At 43.2% G+C, this 24,945-nt stretch overlaps 1 protein-coding gene across 29 annotated transcripts in view; it reads left to right on the forward strand.

Annotated features, from left to right (window-relative positions):
* Nucleotides 1-24,945, forward strand: part of CADPS (calcium dependent secretion activator) — a 795,170-nt gene that overhangs the window by 713,446 nt on the left and 56,779 nt on the right. For 17 of the 29 annotated variants that reach the window (XM_067043769.1, XM_067043768.1, XM_067043770.1 and 14 more), the window contains 3 exons: nucleotides 620-767; nucleotides 8,750-8,824; nucleotides 9,714-9,797. In XM_067043769.1, the coding sequence (XP_066899870.1) occupies nucleotides 620-767; nucleotides 8,750-8,824; nucleotides 9,714-9,797 (307 nt within the window). Of the gene's footprint in view, nucleotides 1-619; nucleotides 768-7,860; nucleotides 7,876-8,749; nucleotides 8,825-9,713; nucleotides 9,798-24,945 lie in introns of all 29 variants that reach the window. The other 12 variants (XM_067043766.1, XM_067043765.1, XM_067043755.1 and 9 more) reach the window with 1 other exon arrangement.

The raw sequence follows: 24,945 nt of genomic DNA on the forward strand, positions 1-24,945 counted from the left end.
AGCCCCCTGGGACCAAGCCTCCTAATTTCACTCTCCTCCCCAAAGGTAGCCATCTTATTTTTTTAGTCTTTAAATCAATATAATAAGCTTGTTGGATTTTTTTTTTTTACGTCACTCTCTTTCAAAACCAGAAAGGAGAAAACAAACAAACACACAAAACAATCAGTGTAATTTAAGATATTTCCCCCATGAAGTTTTTGAAGATTAGAAGCTGTTTTGGGGGGAGAGGTTTTGCTGTTTTTTTAATGAAGTGATTCAAGGTAGTCGGCTGCCAATATGAGAGAACTTATAGATGCTATAATGCTGTAATTGGTTTTTAGTTCATTCATTCATTCTCGTGCAATTAGGGTTCTCCGTAGCATGTAAACTATAGACAGAAATACGCCAAGCTACAGGTGTTCCATGTACTGCAGAGAAAGGAAGGGTTTACATGGCCGTCTCTGTGAATAGGCCTTCCTTAGCTGGGAAAGTCATTTTAAAAAGAACACATGTGAAGTCATTGTCGATAGAAACTGATTACAGCCTTCAATTTTCTTTTTCACTGACCTCTCGGAAAATGTCTCCTCCACCTGCTGCCATCTGGATGCTGAATTGGTCTTTTCCTACTTTGTTTTAATAGAACCAGGATTGCATTTGAAGTTAAGCTGCAAAAAACCAGTCGATCAACAGATTTTCGAGTCCCACAGTCAATATGCACCATGTTTAATGTTATGGTTGATGCCAAAGCTCAATCAACAAAACTTTGCAGCATGGAAATGGGCCAAGAGGTAAAAAAAAAAAAAAAAAAAAAAAAAAAAATTACAGATTTCACCCCCCCCTCCATTGATCATGTAGAAGAAAACTTCACAAATTCCTTCCATCTACACTAGTCTGCTAGTTTCAGAAATATACTCTAACATTTGTGGATTAAGCCACAGATGAATGTTTGGTATCTATTTGTTAAGTAAATTTCTAAGGCATGTGCTGATGACTATGCCAGTCACTTGGAAGTGATTCTTGGCTGGGGTTGGGGTGACCGTAAAGTTCCCTTAAGTCAGATGAAGTTTTCTGACCTTATTTATTAGGCTGGCATCTCCAGCAGATCTGTTTGCCAGAATGCAAGTCGTTTTCACACTGGAAGTGCATTTTATCACTTTGAACATCTGGACAGCAGAAGAGAGCTCTTCCTAGCATCATGCAACTTCCAGGATGTATAATATTAGGTCACCCTGCTACTCAGTCCTCAGCCAGCAGCTTTGAATTTCCAAGAAATCACAGGCTTTCCATTTTCCTTAGATTGAGTCGATTGTGAATCTTCCCTGACCAAAAAGTTTAGTCCTTTGCTAAGTTTCCAATTCCAAAGTGGTATTTAAAATGTAAAGGAGAAAGAAACAGCAACTTGGGCTTGATTAAAGACGATCATGATCATTTTTCTCCGATGGCCTTAAGCCAGCTAGATATTCATATACCAATTTAGAATTAATTCAGAAACATTTCTGGCAACTCTTATGTTGTTGCCAATTGGCATAAATTGCTCCTAAATCAGATCTTACGATACCAGCCTTATATGCTGAGAATTTTTACTAAATTATATTTGCTCCTTATTCGTTATTTATTTTCTCTTTCGGCACCTTCCATTTTTAAATGTGGGTTGGTGGTATTCTCTTCCTGGCAAGGTCACCTCTAACCCTCTTTCCCCTCCAGATCAGCTTCCTCAACCATCCCTGTTAGCTGCTGCTCCTGACGGATTTTCTTGTTGGGTACCTTGCCCCAGGGGCTGTATTCTAAGCCCTGGGCTCAAATGCAAGGTGCCAGTGGTTCTCTTTCCTGATTCCATTCGCTGCACGAGAATGATCTGGAGCAGTAGTTCTGAAATTTCAGGGTCTAGCAGACTTACCCAGAGAGCTTCTTAAGACCCAGATTGTTGGGTCTCACCCCGCGAGTTTCTGATAGGTCTGGGGTGTGGTCCACGAATTTGCATTTCTGACAAATTCCCCAGTGACGCTCATGTTCCTGGCTGGTCTGGAGACCACATTTTGAGAACCGCTGGCCTGGAGCCTCCGTATCCAAAAAAAGTTCAGGAGAAGAGCTGAGGCATAAAGGACAGCCTCCTGAGGAAGGCTTGGGTTGGGTGTCCAGACCCTGGGTCTCTTGCCCTGGCTGTGCTGCAGACTGGACCTGATCAAGTCACTCGGCCTCTTCAAACCTCAGTTTCCTCATCGGTAAAATGATAGCACTATTCTCGTTTCATTCAGGCTGTTTTTAGCTATAGACTTAATTCTTCAAACCTTACCAAGAAGGCCAGCATATGAAATGAATAAAATTAGAGCTGTTCTGAAATGGGGGGGGCAGGAATTCAAGGAAGAGGGGGCCCAGAGCCCAAGCTACCATATTCCTCTTCACACTGCCCCCCAGGCACCCACCCCGCCACACACTTCTCTGGGGGACTCAGAACAATCTCGTAGGCTTCACAGAGCCCACTGTAAAAACCCTGTTTTTAGTGATCTCTGAAGTTCATTCAAATCCCTTTGAATTCAAACTTTTCAGGGTCCACATCCCTTTAAAATTGTTCTCGCTTTGAGCTTCCTTTTTAAAAACTGAGATATAATTCACATGCCGTAAAATTCACCCTTTTAAAAAGTATGATTCAGTCATTTTTAGTATATTCACAAAGTTGTGCAACCATCACCACAGTTGGTTGCAGGACATTTTCATCACCCTGAAAAGAAACTCAGACCCATTAATAATAATTCCCCAACCCTCCCTCCCTAGCCCTAGGTAACCACCACTCTTCTAGCTGTCTCTAAGGATTTGCCTATGCTAAGCATTTCATATCAATGGAATCTCATCTGTAGCCTTTGGTGTCTGGTTTCCTTCACATGGCATCATGTTTTCAAGATTCATCCGTGTTGCACGTATTAGTACTTCCTTTCTATAGCTAACTAGTATTCTATTACATGGATATATACTACATTTTGTTTATCATTTCATCCATTGATGGACATTTGAGTTTCTTCTACTTTTTAGCTACTACGAGTAAAGCTGCCTTGAACATTCCTATACAAGTATTCATGTGGACCTAAGAGTGCAGTTGGATATACACCTAAGAGTGAAATTATTGGGTCATATGGTAACTCTGTGTTCAACTTTTGAGGAACAGCCAAACTTTTTTGCAAAGTGGCTGCACCATTCTACATTCCCATCAGCAATGTGTGAGAAATCCTATTTCTCCACAACGTAGCTGAAGCTTCTTATTATCTGTCTTTTTTGGTATCACCTTTCTAGTATGTGTAAAATGGTATCTCATTATGGTTTTGATTTGCAGTGATATTGGCCATCTTTTCACGGGTATTATTGACCACTTGTATATCTTTGAACAAATGTCTATTCATTCAAATCTTTTGCTCATTTTTAAAATTGGATTGTCCTTTGTTGTTTAGTTATAAGGGTTCTTTATATATTTTGGGTACTAGAGCATTATCATATATATGATTTGCACCTTTCTTCTTGCCTTCTGTGGGTTAGTTTTTGTTTTTCACCTTCTTGGTAATATTCTTTAAAGCATAAAAGTTTTTTTAAGTTTTATGGAGTCCAATTTATCTGTTTCTCCTCACAGCTGCTTGAGATGTCCATTTTCACTGCGTTTCACAAGGATGACACCATTCAGGGTAGGGAAGCATTGTTACACAGGGATTGGCCTCCCTTCCCTCTTGGCGACTTTTACAGTCCCTTTTCAGATTGACTCAATGGTGGCCGCAATTATAGAACTCCTACATACCTGGACAAATGGCTAAACAGTCTCTTCTAACAAGCTTAGTCACTCTGATCTTTTCTTTTTGAACTGGAGTTTGGGGAGAGTAATAGGAGTTGGGTGGAGGAGTGGGGGGGGGTTGTCAGAAACACTACTGAAAATCTGATGAAGTGTATGAGGCCATTTCCCAGAAAAAAAACAAAAACAAACAAACAAACATATATATATACTTTCATACAGTTTCACTATACAATTTCAGGGCCTTGTCAGGGCAAACTATAGACCCTGGTTGGAGAAATATACTAAGAAATAACAAGTTGATTTTGTCACAGTGGACCCTGTCTCTCATCTTTACCACTGATCACTTCTGTGCTATGCTAGAGTAGAATACCTTTGGCTTAACCTTGAAGTCTTGGTTTTCTAGACTAACTTGTCCAGTGACTTAATAACTACATCATATGGACTCTACCCCTTAGCTACCAAACTATGTGACCTCGAGCAAGTCACTTACTCTCATAACCTTGCTGTTGTTTATCAAATGAGAGATCATAGCATGTAACACACAACCTTTGAGAGGCATGCAGCTTGTCAAAATTGGGGATAAAGCTTCCTAATTTCTGGATGTAAGATTAGAAAGTTGTCTTGGATATTCCCAAATAGTAACATTTTTGAGGCTAAACTACTTCTTTCTGGACATTGTTCTATTTGATATAATAGAAAAGACTTCATGTATTTACCCCTAAATGATTCAAGGTGGTTTTTGTTTGTTTGTTTGTTTTTTTAATGAAAACAGTAACTGAGACTCATAAATGTTTCCCAGTTTCCCAGAACTAGTGCACAGGCGTCCAGGCTAAATGATTTTTGTTAAGGGCCCATCTAATACTGTATTCTAGTCTGTGATTGTTATCTGAAGCCTGTCAGTTTCCCAAGCCATGCTAGAGAGACCTGCTATGCCATTTCTCCGTCATGTAACTGAATCAGACACACCTAAGTGATCAGCTTGTGAGAAATGAGGCCTTTTCTGATCGTAGAATGCCAAGTAACTGAACAGTGAGAATGAAGCCAGACATCATTGTCTGTAAATATATACTTCCTTGAAGGACCTTGCTCTGTGGCTGTGACCTTGACTAGAACTTTATGGGGAAGTCTCATGCAAATGGTCTCTCAATTTTTCTCACTTTGTAGAATGGGGATATTCATCTCCAAAGTAAAACTGAATTGTTCAAGTGAGATTGGCCAAGGGTGGCTGGAAACATCATGATATTGGGAGGAGAGAAGTCCAGTGTTTTTATGTAGTTTTCATTTTGTGAATATCGGATAGTAAACTCATATTACAGACCTAGTTACTAATACCTGCTTCCACCTGGATTCCAACTCCCTTAAGGTATTTTGGACTAGATACCAACCAGGTGATACAGTAGTCTCCAATTTTAAGATCACTTCCTGAATTTCATCACTGGGATAAAGTCTCATTTAAAGGCAGCTGTTGAAACATTTGTTAACCATACTTTTCCATCTTAAATATTTATTTTTTCATTAAAATTTGTGAAGCACCAATAGAAAGGAAATTGTGTATTAAATAGTTTCTCACTTGGTCTAGTGTGTTTTCATCTCATTTCCAAGGTCAGATGGTCTTAACAGAAAGACAACATACACACAATCTGTTCCGTGACAAGGCAAAATGTGCAGCACAGGAAGTCAAGTGGAATAATTTTCACGAAGTGATTGTGAATTTGCTGCAACTTAGCTTATCAGAAGCAAAAGTAAACTCTCCAAACTTTCCACACCATTGAAGATTAGTAGTTCCCTTGCCATCACCATCGTCATGATCTAGTGCCCCAGAATATAACTTAGGAATAGTGTTGTTATTATTAGGGTCAAGTCAATCTAAGAAGGCCAACAGAGAGGACTGGAAAATGCAAAAACAGGAAGGATCCCTTTTTGTACCCATATTGGGATGCAGATAGAAGCGGATAGTTCCTCTGACTGCAAGAAATTTTGTGACAAGATAGTTTAGTTAGGGGGATGGTAATTAAAAGATGTCCCAGTAGTATTTGTATCCCTTCATGGAGCTTCACATCTGCATGGAGCAATGTATCTCCCAAGAAAGAGCAGAGTGAAGGCAAAGTACTTACTGTTTCTCCAGAAAAGCAAGTCAATCAAATAAGTCTCAGGAGAATCTGGTAAAAGGAATTCATGTATTTTGTAATTACTTGAATAGGAATGGGAACTGCTTTGATACGTACCCCTTTGCCACGTGATAAGCAGGGTAGATATTCCCCTGCCCTACTATATATCCCAAAGTAGGTTTTATTTAATTCAAAATATAGTTTACATACAATAAAGTGTATATATTTTACATGAGTTTAGAGAAATGTATACACACAGGTAACCACCATGCTAATCAATTAGTAATTGTAGGAGTAATTCTGCCAGATAACACTTCTGAGTCTCTAAACCGTGTTTCCACGCGTGGTTTCATGACTTTGTTAGGTGAATATGATTTCTCCATTCACAACAGGGATAATTCTAGCCCCATTGAGGAGATAAGGAAGTAGACCAATAGAGATGAACATGCTCAAGTTTCCTCTAGAAGAGACAGAATAGTCATAGCAATCACTTTTTTTTCATAAGTAGAAATTAAGAAAAGTGGAGAGGAGTGGAGATCATATTATTCACCTGGAGAGAAAGGGAGAGACAGTGAGACTCCCTGGAGAGTAGTGGGGACCATATTTGGCATGGGAATATTGAAGATAGGAAGAGGTTCCCATAATCCACCATGTCTCCCTATACTTTAGTTTGGATTCCTTAGAGAATGAAAAGGTTTGAGGTTCCCCCACTTCTGAAGAGAAAGCCCATTTGTCTTTGGAGAAAGAATGACGTTAACTCTTCAGACCAAGAGCCTCAGTCTTTCTTGGTGCAAAATGATTGCTCTTGGCTTTGTTTGCCATTTCAGCCAAGTGTTGCGAGGGATTGTTTCTTTTCTCAATGATGTTCTTTGCTTGGTTAGAAGCTCCTCATTTCCTATTTCATATTATTTTGCCTGCAACTAGCTTTTCGGAGTTAGTTAAACCTTGTAGTTAATTTAATATCGGTGGACCATTTCTAGCAATTCCAAAGAAAATCTAGCGGAGTGAGGCACTTTCATGAGGAGGGAAAGTAAGCATGTGATTCTGGATCTTATCTCAAGACCTAAAAATGAATTTGGAGCCCCATCAATACTCCTGAAATTCTTTTGCTCTGACATCTTTCTTTGTGTTTCTAGCACAGAATCCTGCAGATAGTTTTTGCATTTACCTTGAGGTTTATTGCTCTGACTGGTAAATCCCTTCCCAAAGGTAGCAGTAGAACCAACATGGGTCCTGATTTATCAGGACTGAACAAACATGGGCCATTCACTTTATTACTTTCCTCTAATCAACTAAAAGGAAAAACTAAAATGAGATGACATCTCTCCCTACCCTTATCTTTTCCATTATGGCCTTGAACAAATAATAATATTTGAATTGCAATTATAGTTGACAAAATGCTTTCACATGTAGACCCTCAATTTCATCTTCAAAATAGATTTATGAGTCTGAGAGCAGGACTGGCAGGAAAGGACTTAGCCCTGGTTTTTTAAATAATAATAATAACAATAGTATAATGATAATAATAATAATTGAACGGACCTGCTAAATAGCTTCATACAGAGTTTGCCTCATTCCCTTTCCAAAATCAGTAATTTGTACTGGCTTCCCCCCTTCTCACTGGTCCGGGGTAGTAGTAGTATTACCTGTTTTGGGGGTTTTGTTTTTACAGATGAGGAAACTGAGCTATATTTTCTTAGACATCATGACTTCCCAACTTTGCACTGGAACTTTACCTGGGTCTTCCAATTATAATCAAAATTCACCTATGACTTTAAGTGAATTAACCTAATTCACATCCCTTTGGTCACTTTCAATAAATCTGACTGCCAGTTTTCAGAATATCAAACCACATTACTATGGCTTATTTTTTCTGTATGTTTTCATAACTTTTTGGATGGTTTGTTTAATTTTTATTTTTCTCATGTGTCCTTTTGTCCTAATTTTTATTTGCACTGTTCCTTTTTCTTTTCTACTCCTAATTAACCATCCTTCTGAAAGTTTGCTAAAGAGTGGGTAAGTGCATTTTCCTTTCCAACTATCAATGTTTGCCTTGTTATTTTTTATCAAGGAAATATGGAATAATTCAAATGGGTACTAAAATGATCTAATAAATATCAAGGAGCTGGCATACAGCATCTCTTGTTGAAATCGCTTTTCCTTTTTTCCTGGCATTTGTAGCAGAGTTTTGTTGGTGTGGGGTTGGTTTTTGCATTACTATTTAAGTGACAGCGGCAGTTGGAGAAATTGAAAAACTTAGCAGCCGTCTCAGGAGAGGCTCTAAACCTGGGTCTGCTTCTCCACAAATGAAGAAACTAAGTAGCTGCCACAAGCGTTCATAAAGAGACTCTTTGCCCTCACACTGAGTCAACGCTTGGAGGTAGAACCCGGGAGCTCTGAGGCAGTAACCCAAAGGACCTGATGGTTTGAGAACAGTTTTTGCAAAATCAGTCAGGGTCTTGGTCAAATTCCCTTTGGAATTTGTGGCTCCCTAAGTCACATCACCCAGCAGTTTCCCAAAGATAATTTTCAGCCTCTCTATTAAATCATTGTGGTATCTTGCTTTGTAAGACCCAGGTTAGCACACCGCCAGACCAGCCCTTAAGCCATCCGTGCATGCTATTTGTAAATGTGTGTGTGTCTACACATATCAAAGCCAGCAAAAGCTTTGGGTGAGGAACAATGTGCCTGGTAATTGTTTTAAGAGCTTCTGATCTTTCTCCATCAAAGACCTGGAATCAGAATCTTACAGCTGCTTCTGGGACTGTGGAAATAAACTGGGTCCCATGGCCATGTTTTTACTAATAAATTGAGTTGTCTAAAACTTACTGACGGATGCAATGCCATCACCTCCCAAACATGCTAATACTTGTCTTTCTGTGTTCTTTAGCATCAATACCATTCAAAAATAGATGAACTAATTGAAGAAACTGTTAAAGAAATGATAACACTCTTGGTTGCAAAGGTAACCTTCAGCTTCAGGTGAAATGTTTCATTGTGAACATTGCTCTGTTATGCCTGCATTTCCATTAAAATATGACACGTTAAAAAGTTGCGCTGGGCACTTGCATTTCTCAGGAAACAAGATCGTACGTCACCCAGCCGCAGCTCCGAATGATTTTTCTGATGATTGCGAGCGTGTGAAGATGAATTGATGAAGTGGCATATGCTACCTTAATAAGAATTTGTCCCTAAATGTTGCACTAGGTTATGCAGGAAATATTTGTTTTGTTTTTCAGCCCCAACAAAGTTAGATTTTTAAGAACAGAAAGTTAAATGGTAATAAGGAATTCTGCCATCATGAAAACCCCCTTTCTGCTAGTTTCACATGCAGTGAGAGTCATAATAAAATATAAAAGTCAGATAAAGCTATTTCAGTCACCCTCATGAATTATAGAATTTTAACTAAGTAATGCTGAATGGGAAGACATTTATATTTGCCAGTGCTAAACTTCTGTTTCCCCCAAATTACTGATAAAATACAAATAAAAATAGATTGGATTAAATGTAGTGCTAATATGTAACGTAAAAACTGCTTTGCACAGTTTTGGATTTTGAAAAGTGCATTTAATATTATCGCATGCTATACGCAACTCAATAATATTTTGTCACTTTGCACTTCTGTAACACTCTATATTTGCAATCACATAATAATGAAGAGAAAGCCGAATAAGTCAGATATTTCTATCTAAAGGCAGTCTATTCCTTTCCCCAAAGACGGGAACCAAATAATAGAACTTAAAAGTGATCAAGGGCTCATTGCTGGTCTCTAAGCGGTTGGGAAATGTTGCTCTTTCTCGTGAACAATCATCGTTTGAAGTAATCATTCTTTTTCCTTTTTGCTCTTTTACTAGTTTGTTACAATCCTGGAAGGAGTGCTGGCAAAATTATCCAGATATGACGAGGGGACTTTGTTTTCTTCTTTTTTGTCATTTACCGTAAGTAAAGAGCTGCTTTCTTTCCTGGTTTTTGTTCTAGTTGGGGTTTGGGTTTGGGTGTGGGGAGGGGAGCTGTTGTGTCATTTTGGTTTGGGTTTGTGAATATCTGTTAATTGCAGTCAACTACCAATGTATAATAAGAACACAGGGAAATAAGCAGAACTTTTTATGACAACAGGTAATCCAAAATCATTCCTATTTAATTTGTGAATATATAATATGTATGTGTGTATAAGCACGTACATAGACACACACACGTACGTCTCTATATGTATGTATCCAAAGAAAGGGCTGCCGGCTACACCCACCTTAGCTATCTCAGGGAGACCATTTAATGTTTCCCGGCTACCGTTTCCTGCAAATGAGGAAAATTAATTTTAGAGGTTACCGGTGGAGACCTACAAGTCAGGTAGAGCTTGTAAATAGGTTTTATTGGGTCCTCACTGCGTCGGGTACACTTTTCTTTACTGAATTAGTTGCCCACATTTCAGCATCAGGAGGATTCAGAGGTGTCTGTATCCCAGGGTTTCCTCAGGAAGTGAACGGTCGGCAGCCCTGGGTCTGCATGTGTGCATTGCAACAGCCTACTGGAGCTCAGTCGGGGAGTCCCCACAGACCAGAGATGTGTTTGCCAGTTTCCTGTAACCCCCTCCTGGCCATTCCGCTCATTCCCCTACCTGCCTGGGCTTGGGGACACTGGAGTTCACAACCTCTGGAGCAGATGATCCAATCTGCACACGTTCTGGAGAGCTCTAATTCTGTGCCAGAACTGGGCATGCGCGTGGAAGTGAGTTAGGTCGCGGGCAGAAGCCAAGTTCTCTGTGGGTAAGTGATCAGTGGAGATGGTCGCTGTCAATGGGCTGCCTCAGGCGCCCAGTTCTCCCAGGCTTCTGTGCTAGGCAGGCCCTGCAACTGTGTGCTTTCTTGCCCTTTCTGATAGCAGGGTTCTTGCTGCCTCTAAGATCAGCTGTTTTCCTCTTAACAATGCCGTAAGAAAGGCGATCAATTTAGGACCCACTACCTGTGGGTCTTGAAAGCAGCCTTACTATCTATGGGTCTTTAAAACATCTCTTCTAGGAGATGAAGAATCTCCTAGCGAGGCATTGAATGCCAAGGCAAAGCCCAGCACGGGCCGGGGAGTAGCACATGATCATCTTTGGAATCCAGCAGGACCGGGTTCAAATCCCATTAGCTATCTTAACCAGCTGTGTGATCTAGAGAGGTGTCTCATCCTCTCTGAGCCCGAGTTTGGTTTTGATGTTGGTTTGTAGGAGGCACTCCATTGTGTCCTTTTGCTTTTGGTTTATGTGTATGTGTGTTAATTGTGGTCAACTACCAACGTTGTGTAGGAGTGGGGAGTAGATAATATCTTCCTTGATGAGCTGTTGTGAGGATAATAATCAGAGTGGAAGAGCTTAGCATGGTCCTCAATAAATGGTAGCTATTACTAATAAAAGATAACTAAGCTGATTATTATACAATGCAAACATACATGCCACGCACATAAGTTCTTCCCAAATATACCCCTACTTTGGTCTTTCCTTAACCCACACATTAGATTTCCTGGAAATTAAGGGAAATGTAGACAGAAAACATTCAAAACAGTGTTTAGATTGTATGTGTATGCACATTATCTACACGCCCAGCTTGTTTTAAAATTTATTTATTTATTTATTTTTGGCTGTGTTGGCTCTTCGTTTCTGTGCGAGGGCTTTCTCTAGTTGCGGCGAGTGGGGGCCACTTTTCATCGCGGTGCGCGGGCCTCTCACCATCGCGGCCTCTCTTGTTCCGGAGCACAGGCTCCAGACGCACAGGCTCAGTAGTTGTGGCTCACGGGCCCAGTTGCTCCGCGGCATGTGGGATCTTCCCAGACCGGGGCTCGAACCCATATCCCCTGCATTGGCAGGCACATTCTCAACCACTGTGCCACCAGGGAAGCCCCCAGCTTGTTTTGATATACGGCTCTGACCTTCCCACATATAAGGATTGAACTCAGTCCTGGAAGTGTGATGGCCTTGGTCTCTGGAATTTATTCGCAAAGGTGGGGTGGGAAGAGGATGGTGACGATAGGAATTCTATTTGATTCACTCAGTAGAACCACCCGTAATGTGTCAGAGCTGAAAGGAAATGTATCCAACCCACTTCTTTGACAAACAAAAAAAATCAAGGGACAGAGAGGGGGAGTAATCTCTCTAAGGTCACACAGCAATGGGAAGAATGGGGACGGGAACCCAGGTCTTCTGCCAGCTTCTCCCCACCACCGAACAGCTTCCTGGAGAGAGTGGGATTCAGCTGGCAATTGCCTGTCACTGGAAGGCAGATGGGCAAATGAGTTGGGAAGATTCATGAAGAAGGATTCAGGGCACATGAGTGGGGAATATTAGAAAATCTTTCATTCCTCAATGAAGTCATGGAAATGGTAAAAAGAGTCAGAATTAAATGCAGCTTTTCTGGAAAACATTCCCCTGACACCCACAAAAGATAAACCACTTTCTTTGAGTCTTCATTTTGAGCAACTGTTTTTAGTGCACTGGATTTGAACCAGTGCAAAGCAGAAAAGCCCCTCTGCCCTTTCTGGAGCAGAATGCAATCCGCCAAGGGCCCACGCTAACTCCCGACCTCCCAAGGGAACTAGTGAAAGGTGGGAGCGGGGTGGGTGGGGGCGGCGATATCAAAGACACGGGGCCAGGGAGATTCTCACGGGACGATTAGAAACAAAGAAGACCTAGCGTAGCCCGTGCAGGAGTTTTCAAGCCCAAATTCTCATCCTCTCATCTCCCTTTTCGGAGACATTTTACAGCCGCGCAGCCTGCCTCGTGAAGTGCCCATAACCACGGAACACTTCGGGGCTGTTGCTGGGCCTGTGACTTCCCTTCCTTTAGTGACACTCCTCCCACGTACTTGGCTACCCCAAGGCCAAAAGCACCCACTTATCATTTGCAGCCTGTGTTCTCATCCCTGCTGGTGTTCCAGTGTTGGAGAAGGCGAGCTCTGCTGCGAGATGGCAGGAACTTCTCCACACGTGGATCCGGAGCTCCTGCCCAAATTCTAAAGGGCCTTTGAAGACTTCCTGCAGTGCAGTGGTATTAATTACCCCGAGAGGGGTGGGGCTGTAAGGGGAGAGCAGAAGCAGCAGGTATAGCGGAAAGAGCCTTGAAATCAAGGATGAGAGAACCGGCTGTGGGTCCTGGGACCCCGGACAAAGGCGTAGACGTGGTGCCGACACCCTGGCAGGATCTCCTTAACTCCGCTCCCATTTCTGATTCAATTCTTCGAATATTACTGTGCACTTACCATGTCCCCACCTCAGCGGGGCTGCCAAGTCTGAGCCATGTGTTCTGCCCCCCAGAAAGCTGACAAGTACTGACAAATATGCCACCCTTTCCCCCTCTTTCTCCTGCTGAGCGCCTCCTTTCCTGGGTGGGCTTGATTTCGTGGTCCAAGCCAGACATTTTGGAAAACGTCTGCAGTGGCACAGAGCAGGCAGGAATATTTATTTCTCGTCTCCATCTGCATTGCTTCCTCTCTTGGAGAGGAGCTGGGGGGAGGAGGGAGGAGGAGATGTGACTTCTCCGTGCCAGCCCGAGAGGCGCCCAAGCACACCCCTCCTCTCCTCCATCCCCAGCTCCAGCAGCGGTAGCAGCCTGGGGTTTAGGGAGGTTCGCCTTCCGAACTTTTGAAAGATCAGCCCAGTTGGAAGTCACAATTAGCGACTATCCGCCCATTCCCCCCGCCCCCCAACTGCGAGATGTGCTTTTGTGTGGGTTGCGTGCTTGGAAGAGTCCCTGTCTTTGTGGGTAGCCTCGCGCTGTTCTTTTAGGAGGCCAAGAAGGGGGACAAGCAGGTGTCCAGGTCGCCCTCCCAGCCAGTTTAAATCCTTTCCTCGGTCCTATCCAGGTGTTACCAAATACGCAGTTTCTAGAATCTGTTTGTTCGTGCGTTCATTCATTCACCCAACATATATTTACCAGGCACCTATGGGTTGTGGATTGTGCCAGGTGCTAGAGACCCAGCAGTGAGCAAGGACGACGTATTCTCTGTCCTTTGGGAGCTTACATTTAGGAAAGGAGATGGAATCAAAAAGGAAAGAAAACTGTAGAGTCGGACACTGCAGTACAGACCACAAACTAGAGACAGAGAGAAGGGGTGGGGCGCGGCGTTCCTTCAGCCGTGATGGTCCTGGACTGTCTGTCTCTCCAAGGAGGAGACATGGGGTCCGAAACTTAAAGGGGCTAGCCATTGGTAGAGAGGAGGGGAGAAACTTCTGGACAGAACAGCAGCTACAGTGGCCATGTGGCAGGAAAGCAGGAGGAATTTTTGCAGAATGTTTTGAAAGAAGCACGAACGGGATTTAGGGATTGAGCGGACATTGAGGGTAAAGATTCAATTGGAGGAGACAAAGGTGGAAGGCTCCAGAACAGTGATGTATCAAGAGCTCAGCTGAGCTGAATGAGTCCTGAGCGTCGGTGGGATACTGCGAAAATAGGCATCATTTGGGGGGAGACCTGGGACAGGACCCCAGCTCTGCCCCTCCTCAAGGGATGGTGTGACCTGGAACACGGGACCACCCTTTGGCTTTTAATTCCCCCTCAGTGGCTATGTTAGGTGAATTCGGAAGTCCAGAATAGCTACAAGAGCTTCAGCTCCTATCCTTTAAGCACTTGCTAAGTGCCTGGCACTGGGCTAAGTGCTTTAAATATATTTTTTCTCGTTGAATCCTCTGAGTAATCCCACTCCAGCAAGGCTCTCCTGCAGATGATGGAACTGAGGCTCCAAGAGGGAAAGGCCTCCAGCTCGGGCAGCCTCCTCTCTCCCTCTGAACTATGGAGCCTCCAAAACAAAGTGAAAATGTGGGAGGATGTTCTATCTGCCCCTAGGAGATAGAACAATGACATCTAATTCCCTGAAGCCCCCTAGAATTTACCTAAGACCTCGCCATCATCCACATCCATTTGAGATGGACACCACATAGCATGGAAGCCACTTGGCTCAGGAAGAATAAAACCCATGTTAGGTCTGTCAGGGACCCAAAACCCATGGGCTGTCCATTCTCCTAGGTCTCAAATTACCCTCATTCACCCTTTTTTTTTTTCTTTTTGCCAGCATTTTAATTGTTCTGCCACTTAGAAATGAAATGAAGTAGACATGCTTCTTTTCCTGCTAGGATCTGAGACCAGGGCTGGTGTCAGTGTAGGTCAAGCAGCATGGACTGCTTTGGTGCAGAGCTCTTTTTTTTTTTTAAGATTTTTATTTATGAGGACCATTTTGAAAATCTTTATTGAATTCGTTACAATATTGCTTCTGTTTTATGTTTTACTTTTTTGGCTGGGAGGCACGTGGGATCTTAGCCTCCCCGACCAGGGATCAAACACGCACCCCCTGCACTGGAAGGTGAAGTCTTAACCACAGGACTTCCAGGGAAGTCCCGGTGCAGAGCTCTTGATGACAGGCCAGAGAACAAGACTGCCACCTTGGTCAAAGGCCAGAACTGGATCAAGGGATTTCACTTCTGTCCACAGAACATTTTGGTCAGGAGGCGGTTCAAATGGTAGAGTCAGGTGGGTGTTGATAGTGATTTGTTCGTGTTATTTCTGATGGTGTTCCATTTTTGCTGTGGCCTCAGGGAATGCCCAGCATGGGAGGAATAGCTTTTTATAGTGTGGGCTGGTGATGGCAGTGTAGACAGAGAGGTCTTGGGTCACCCTCAGAGGGTAACCTCATCAAATTATCAGATGCTGAAATCATGTGATTCAAGTCATTTGGCTTCTACACCTCAGAGTGGAGGTGCCTGCCTTGGACAGAAGCACCAACCATGGTAGTAAACACTTACATTTAGTGAACATACTATGTGCCAGGTACTGTGCTAAGTGATTTACATGCATTTTCTCATCAGATCCTCACAATCAGCCTATGTAATAGATATGATGATTATCCCCATTTTACAGATGAGGGAAGTTGAGTAATGTGTCCAAAGTTGCACAGCTTCTGAGATTCCACCTTAGATTTACTGCTTTATTGTCGCCAGAATGTTAGTCCTCATAGAAGCCCAGAAGCTCAGAGATGAAGTCAATTAGTGACTCTGCCCAGAACCATCCACTAACTGTGATCATTCCTGAGGGAAAGAATCATCTATTTTTCACATCTTACCAGCAAAAATATTTTATAGTTTACCCACCAGCCAATCCGTTTTGCAGTAAAACTAAAGGACTAGACATCCAGAATCTCCCCACTTCCTTTACGCTTTCCACATAATCTTTCATTTTATGCTACTCTGTTCAACACATGTTTGTGGACTGCCTACTGTTTGCTGAGCACTGGGAACTTAGCACTGAATGAGAGGGACAATGCCTTTTATTGTACATTCTCATGAGGGAGACATATTTTCATCAAGTAATTTACAAGCATGGCAATTGTTCAGAAAGAGAGAAGTAGCTGATGCCATTAATGGGACCGTAGCCCAAAGGGACCCAACCTCATCTGGGAGGCCATGGACGAAAGACATCTGAGCTGAGATCTAACAGATGAGTAAAATTTCACCTGGCAAAGAAGAAAAACAAAGAATGTTCCAAGGTACGAAGACTTGGAGGAGAAAGGGAAGGTCTAGTACATTCTGGAAACGGGCAGTTCATTGTGACTCAGGGCAAGGCCAGAGCAAAAGGAGGAAAATGACAGAGATGGAGTTAAGGAGCTAGTCTGGAGCCTGGTCATGAGGGACCTTGCCCGTGGTTATGGAAGTTAAAGGTTTACATGGGAACATTATGAAAATTGATCGCAACGGAGAGGTTAAGGGAGGTCATAGACCAGCTACCTGCTACAAGCTGGCGTTGGGTTTGTGGTCTTCTAATTTTGAAGCTTCGAGCCCCCAGTGGAAGGCAAGACTTATGTCATCTAATGTATTTTGTTCACATGGACCAAACAAAAACACCGGACCCTGAAACGCTCAAGAACTATAAAGCACTGATCTGCCACGTCTTCTATAGACTTCTCTCGTCAGCCGCTCCCCAGTTTTTCAGAACTTGACATCCACTTTGGGGTCTATGACAGATAATTTTATCACCTAGTAGGACATCATCTTTCTTTCCAGTTCATGCCTTGAAAACACAGCTGCTAATTAACATACCTGCTGTCCAAGGCAATGCTTCAGAAGCTTTCAGAAGGGGAAAAAAAAAAAAAAAAAAGCATCCAAAGTCAACCATTTCCCTTAATATTCTTTAGCAAACATAAATGTCATTCAAAATGACCGTAAGACAGACACAGTATTTTCTTTAGACTGTGAGGCGCTGAACCACAGGGTCATAGAAATGTCAGCTATGAAAGAAATACCTAACGAACATGTACATGGCTTCCAACAGGAAATAATTGTTCCGAAATTCAAAGATAGAGATTTTGACCTGACCTCCGAGCCACATGCAGTGGGAAGCTTATCACCAGAAAGGTAGAGGGAGAGGTGTGATTGGGAAGCCCAGACTTACAGACATGTGAGTATATTATTGAGTATTTGTGAGTCAGTTTCCTCACCTCTAGAGTGGGGATGCTAATACCTGCTTCAGCGAGTCGAGGGGACGAATAGATACAAAGAGAGCATTGGCCTTGCTTGGTACCTGCCATGTTGTGAGGGCCTCATAAATAGCCATTTTTAACCTTCCTTTAACTTAAACCTGTCGGAAGGTTTAAATGACCCTAGTGCTTTTTTTTTTTTTTTTTTCGGTACGCCGGCCTCTCGCTGCTGTGGCCTCTCCCGTTGCGGAGCACAGGCTCCGGACGCGCAGGCTCAGCGGCCACGGCTCACGGGCCCAGCCGCTCCACGGCATGTGGGATCCTCCCGGACCGGGGCACGAACCCGTGTCCATCGGCAGGCGGACTCTCAACCACCGCACCACCAGGGAAGCCCGACCCTAGTGCTTTTAACCAACAATTTTCTCACTGGTTCGGTCCTTAGCATAGTATCGTTTCTCCTAAGCAGTCCAAACTATTATCCGTAACAGGATCAGCCAAAACTCTCTTATAACTTCTATTTCAGCACATTCTCATATTCAAAAATTTGGTTCATCAAAGACATTTTCCATTGTTTAGCGTGCTTTTAGCATTTCATGCTTTACTTTAATTCTTCAGGAACTTTGCATGCATACGTAGTCTCCAGAATACCTCTCTATTAACCAAAATAGGTGTTTTACCAGAATTGAAGATCCCATTTTCCAAGCATGTGTTAAATTGAACCAGGTTTATTTCAACATGCACCAAGGTTACTTGCTTTGCCAGTGCTGCCGCTTACCAGGCTATACTCTTAGACAGATTAATTCACTTCTTACTTTAGTTTACTGACCTATAAACTGGGAATAATACTAAGACCTATATTATGTGGTATTGTTAGAAATAAGTGAGAAAAATATTATATACCTGGAATGGGATAAGCATTCAATACTTGTTTTAATATTGTTATGATTGTGGTTGTTCCTGTGGTTATTTATATCACTGAGTATTAGAATCAGTTAATCAGCCACCATGTTTTAAATGACTGCTGTATGTAAATTATTGAGCTAGAGCTGTAGATGGAGAAAGACTTTAAAAAAAAAAAAGACCTTATCTCTGTTATCTGGAAGTTACCGTCTAGAGTACATACAATTTTAATTTATTTCTTTTACTTATTTTTGGCTGCATTGGGTCTTTGTTGCTGTGCGTGGGCTTTCTCTAGCTGCGGTGAGTGGGGGCTACTCTTTGCTGTGGTGCACGGGCTTCTCATTGCGGTGGCTTCTCTTGTTGCGGAGCGCGGGCTCTAGGCGTGCTGGCTTCAGTAGTTGTGGCGCGTGGGCTCAGTAGTTGTGGCTCGTGGGCTCTAGAGCACAGGCTCAGGAGTTGTGGCTCATGGGCTTAGTTGCTCCGCGGCATGTGGGATCTTCCCGGACCGGGGCACGAACCTGTGACCACTGCACTGGCAGGCGGATTCTTTTTTTTTTTTTTTTTTTTTGCGGTATGCGGGCCTCTCACTGTTGTGGCCTCTCCCGTTGTGGAGCAGAGGCTCCGGACGCACAGGCCCAGCGGCCATGGCTCACGGGCTCAGTTGCTCCGCGGCATGTGGGATCTTCCCGGACCAGGGCACGAACCCGTGTCTCCTGCATCGGCAGGCGGATTCTCAACCACTGCGCCACCAGGGAAGCCCTGGCAGGCGGATTCTTAACCACTGCACCACCAGGGAAGCCCGAGAGGATTATTTTTAAATTTTATTTTCTTCCTTATCCTTCTCTCAAGGAGAAAGTTTCCTTTGAGGGCTTATCTTCCTCTCACACTTCTCTAAAATTTCAAATCTTCATGTCTAATGAAGGGAAAGAGGGAGAGTGAGCAGGGCTCAGGCTCTGCACCCTCCGCAGGCAACCCTGCCTACCTAGGAAGTGATAACGTCGCTGTATTGGGTTGGCCAAAAAGTTCGCTTGGGTTTTTCCATAATGTCAACCTAACATTAAGTTGTATTTATTTTTATGCTTCTCTTATTGAGAGTGATATTGAGTTTCCATGTGTGGTAGTGACACCAAGTTTCTTTTTATAATTAAGTATTTTTAAAAGAGAGCCAATTTAAAGGAAAATATTAAGTAAATAAATAAATAGAGTACAGATGGCACATGGGCAATAGCCCAAATCAGGAAGGTGGTACTGATGCCGGAAGTTTGGGAAGTTGTGATACATTCTAGCCACCCCATTTTGCAGCTGTATAAACTGAGGCCAGGGAAGGAAAATGACTTGAACCACTCATTTCATCACAGAACCCAGACCTCCTATCCAGTCCATGTGTTTGTTTTCCCCACTCTTTACCTGAGTTGAGCGGGGTGGTGGGGGAGAAGGAAAAAAAAAAAAAACCTCTCCACTCTGTAGCAGATCTAGGCTGGCTACAAGAGACAAATTGTCACTGGCAACAGTGATGTAAACAATCTGTACCCTCGAGTTCAGGCTGAGGCAGCTGTGGGGAGAAGAGGAGGGCAGCAGGGCTGACAGGTGGTCCCTTCATGCAGAAACATTAATGTTCAGTAATGACGGTACAAGCCTCATTGGCTTCGCACCCGGGCCGTGCGGAAGCAGGGGCACGAGTAAGACGTGGTCCTTGGTCTCTTCCAGCTTGTGTTCGATTGGGCTTCTTAGTGCTGAGAGACGTTTATAAGGCAAAGCAAAACCTAAAAATGCCAGAGGTGGGCAAAGCACCGCCCCCCCCCACTTATAGTCAAATAAAAATAAGCCTTCATACCTGCTTCGAGATTTTACAAAATTAAAACTTTCCAATTTGCCCTTCCAAGTTTCTCCTAAAATGAGAGCATGCCGTGTAAATAGGCAATGGAAGAGCACCTCAGCATCCTTCAGAGGGTACTAACCCAGGAGTCCAACAGCCCCACATTCACATGCCAACTTCATGGTGCTGCCAGCTTTGGGTCTTGCAGGAAGTCACTAAACCTCTCTGAGCCTCAGTTTCCTCATCTGTAAATGGTGATAATCCTCATGCCACCCCTCTGTGAGGGTTAATTACTAATAAATCACTTAGCCTCGTGCCAGCCAAATAATAAGCATGCAACCATTGTTAAATCTCAGCAGCATTAAAAGGGTAGGTTTGGAGGAGCCCTTGAGCCTTGTAGAAATCCTCTCTGGGAATGAAGTGTTGGGACAGAAATGAGGGAGAGTGGAAGGAAAAACAGGTCTACTTCAATCAGGCATCTGTTCCGAAGCCCCGGGGAGGGGGGTGGGGGAAGAGAGATGAGAACATACACTTCCTGGACCCAGTCTCGGAGCACAGTACCCTGAGCAACAGGAGATGAGAACAATTCTCCTTGTTAATGAGGCTGCGGCTCCTAATCAGCGCGTGGAACAGAACGCTTTTGCTTAATAGAGATCATTTCCCTGCCTCTTGCCCGACTCCCCAGCAGTGCCAGCAGCTCTTTGTTTAATGAAAGGTGGGGACTTTGAGTAGTGTGGTGGGATGGGCTGGAGGAGGTATTATTACCCTCATTACTATGATAATAGTTTAATCACAATCAATATTTATGAACATACACAGAAGCCGTGCAATCAACCAGCAGCCCTGCAACTCATGTTCTTGCCTAAGGATGCTTTCCAGGAAAGCCTGGGCTCCCTCCCACCTTTCCCCAGCCCCTCTGAAGCTCTACAGTGGTCCTCAGAGGTCATTTCAGAATATCAACGATGGTTACATCAATCATTACGTATGAGGTCTTGTGGTAATCGGTGAATAAAATCATAATGTAACTCTTTTTGCTTTTCAAAGCACATCCATAAGCTGTTGTCTGGGTTTTATCTTCAGACTTTAGTAAACTATCTTGTGAAAAAGGTAGGGCAGGATAGGAGAAGGCATAATGCAGTAGTGAATCCTTTGAAGTCAGATCCATTCAGGTTCAAATCCTAGTTCTACCCCTTCTTAGCTGTGTTCCCTGGGGGAAGAAACTTAACCTCTCTGAGACACAGTTCCTTCATTTGTAAAATGAGGAGACAAGTTCTTAGAAGAATTGAATAAGTTAGTGTAAATCGGGCATTTAGTCATTGGTAAATGCATCCATATTTTTATATATGACTGTATATCAGGTATTAATTATTTCTATGTTGTCTATGAGAAAACTAAACAATTGCGGTTCCAAAGTTCATATAGTCAGTCATTGAAGGAACAGTAGTGAGAGTCCAGACTTAGAATCCAATATTCTCTTTCTATTATCTGAAAAAAAAAAAATTAACCCTGGTTCCATTTATAGGCAATTTAGAGAAATTTTATTTTAAAACATTGTGATGCTTAACTCTTTCAAATATGAATCACATTTTGAAAGCCAGAGATTATCTTTCTGAGCAATGACCATCTGATGACCCACCCAGAAAAAATTTTGGGTATCACAGTTCCTACATCTGTAAAAACAGTATTTATAAAACCTGGCCCTCCTAAAAAGGAAAGCAAGGGAGGATGGCCTCACAGTGAATGTGCATCTATGCTGCATGTACACGGTGCTGACACGAGCACAGCATTTCACAGTTGGCCGGAAACACCCTTGATCTTCAGCAAAAGCATCGAAAACATTTCAACCCCTCTGGTGGCAGAGCTCTGGGAATCCGTCACACTGTCTGTGACTCCAGATCTACTTCAAGGGTTGTGTTTTCCTCCAGTGCTCAGAAATTGTTGGAAAGGGCTTTCACTGTCATTGTTACTTGGCCCCAAGCAAGAGCCACCGGGGTTTGCTCAACTGCTCACCCGCACACACAGTCCCAGTACATCCACCCACTGGCACATTCTGTCTCCCCCAAGCCGTCAGTCCCTTGGTTGGCACTTACAATGTATTCCTCTTCCCAAGATGCACTTAGAGCATCCAGATTATGTATTGGGGAGCGGGAGGTGGTTTGCTACATTTTGCTTCTCAGAATCATGATTTCAGTCAAGCAAAAACCTTGAAGAAGTTACCCTGGAGAAGATACATTCTTCCCGCAAATGCTCGAATGCTGAAAATTCTATCACTTGTTTTGTTCTTTTTGCAATAACTTTTTATGAAAGAAATATACGTACGTGGTTAAAATGTGAAATAGTACAGAAACACAGTAATTATTTTTTAAAAAGCAACAGTTCTCTGTCCCATCCCTTTCCATCCCCAGTCCCTTACCCCAGAAGGGACCCTTGCAAACAAGTTTGCTTTTATCTTCCTAGCTCTAAGTACTGTTCTTATACTGCAGTTTCTTGGTTTATCGATCATAGAGATGATTTACCTCCCTGCTGTAGTACAATAGATACTCACTTTGCCCTCTCCACTTTCCACCCCCCATCCTGTTACAGTTAACATCGGTATTACCAGTCACTTTACGTAGTACCCATCCACCTTTAGTTCTTGTTTCATCCACGAGACGAGGCTCTTGCCACCCATGTCCTTTTCTTGCCCGTGCTGCTGCTTCCAGCTGATCTAACATGGGAACTGAATGACACACCTCTTCACTCCTATCACTGAAAAATGTAATAACCTATATTTATGAATGTCTCTTGAGTCTAGACCAGCGCTGTCCAATAGATATTTCTCTAGTGATGGAGATTTTCTATATCTGAACTGTCTAATACAGTAGCCACCAGCCACCTGTACTTGAAATGTGACTAGTTCAACTAAAAAGTTGGATTTCTGGGCTTCCCTGGTGGCGCAGTGGTTGAGAATCCACCTGCCGATGCAGGGGACACGGGTTCGTGCCCCGGTCCGGGAAGATCCCACATGCCACCGAGCGGCTGGCCCCGTGAGCCATGGTTGCTGAGCCTGCGAGTGGCCACAACAGTGAGAGGCCCGCGTACCACACACACACAAAAAAAAAAGTTGGATTTTTAATCGCATTTTGTTTTCATTTATTTAAATATAGTCACTTGTAGCTGTCTGATAGTGCCAGACCAAGCTTAATATACAAGCCTAACTACCTAAAGCGACTTGATTTTCCAGCAGAAATGATACTGATAGCTGACACATAGTTCTTACTTACTGTGCTCCAGGAACCATTCTAGAAATTCGCTTAATAACCCAGCAACTCTATGAAGAGTGCTATTATTCCCATTTTATAGATGAGGAAAGTAAGGCATGGAAAAGTGAAGTAAATTGTCTAGTAAGAGACGCAAGAGGAAAGAGATATGGGAACATATGTATATGTATAACTGATTCACTTTGTTGTAAAGCAGAAACTAACACACCATTGTAAAGCAATTATACTCCAATAAAGATGTTAAAAAAAAAATCGTCGGGTTTCCCTGGTGGCGCAGTGGTTGACAGTCCGCCTGCCAATGCAGGGGACACGGGTTCGTGCCCCGGTCCGTGAAGATCCCACGTGCCGCGGAGCGGCTGGGCCCGTGAGCCATGGCCGCTGAGCCTGCGCGTCCGGAGCCCGTGCTCCGCAACGGGAGAGGCCACAGCAGTGAGAGGCCCGCGCACCGAAAAAAAAAAAAAAAATTGTCTAGTAAGTGTTGGATCTAGAATTTGGCCCTATACCATCCAACCCCAAAATCTGTGCTCTCAACCATTTCCCTGCACTTTCTCTAAGCCCCATTAGAAATGGCCGCATCCTTTTTCGGGTATTTCCATTCTGCTGATTAATGACGTACTTGTGGTTCTCCCATGTTACTGGCCTGAGCGATGCTTATCGTTGGGGCTACGTGCATTTAGATAGAACCCTGCCCATTCCATTTCTGCCGCAAAAGAAAAAACAAGAGAGCATGAAAACTGGAGGCTGAGGAAAAATACGGGCAAACGTAGGCGCTCAGGGCAAATTGGCTGATTTTGCCAGTAGAATAGAAAGGCTGTTCCTTTGGCGTGCAATTCCAGCAGTAGTAATAGCAGCTAGCAGGTACTGAGGACTCGCCATGTCCTTTATCCTGCCCATGTATGTGTATCATCTTCACTAATCCTCACAAGAGCACAGAGAGGTACAGATGATGAGGCTGCATCTCGAAGGTACTGGGCATATTAAAGGAGGTGCTTCGTAAGAAACAGTGAAAACAGTGCCTGGCACAGGGGTAAATAAGCAACACACGCTGCCTATTGTAATCCTGATATTTCATTGCCAAGTCTACCCACTGGTCCCTGCTACATTGTCTGGTACCTGTGTGAATGGTCTTTATTGTTTTTTTCCTTTTCCCTGATACTGTAATTTTTCCTGGAGCCTCATTTCCAGAGCTCTTATTAATACTAAGATATTAATAGCCTTTTGTTTTACTGCTAGAGTATTTATACACTTTTCAAGGTGTGGGAAGTGTTTCCTATTCCACATCCTTCCTAGCACCTGCCTCATACACCATCTAAGAGTCGTATTTCTGGAAGGAATCAGGGGAAAATGTTGAGCTCTGTGCCCTAACATAATAGTTAAAGACAGGAGGCCAACAGGTTAGACAAGTAGTCAACTAGTTAATGGTCATATTAAGATGAGAAATTTACATTTTATGAGTCTTCCCCTACCCCCCACCCCAATGGCTCCTCCTCTAGTCCAGAGGTCAGAATATTTCTTCTGGAAAGAGGCAGATAGTAAATATTTTTCACTTTACAAGCCACATAGTCTCTGTCACAGAGACTCAGCCTCCTCCCTTGTAGCATGAAAGCAGCTATCAACGAGATGTAAATGAATATGCGTGGCTGTGTTCCAATAAAACTTTATTGATGGACACGGA

This window comes from Kogia breviceps, chromosome 10 (assembly GCF_026419965.1).
Source record: "Kogia breviceps isolate mKogBre1 chromosome 10, mKogBre1 haplotype 1, whole genome shotgun sequence".
Lineage (NCBI taxonomy): Eukaryota > Metazoa > Chordata > Mammalia > Artiodactyla > Physeteridae > Kogia > Kogia breviceps.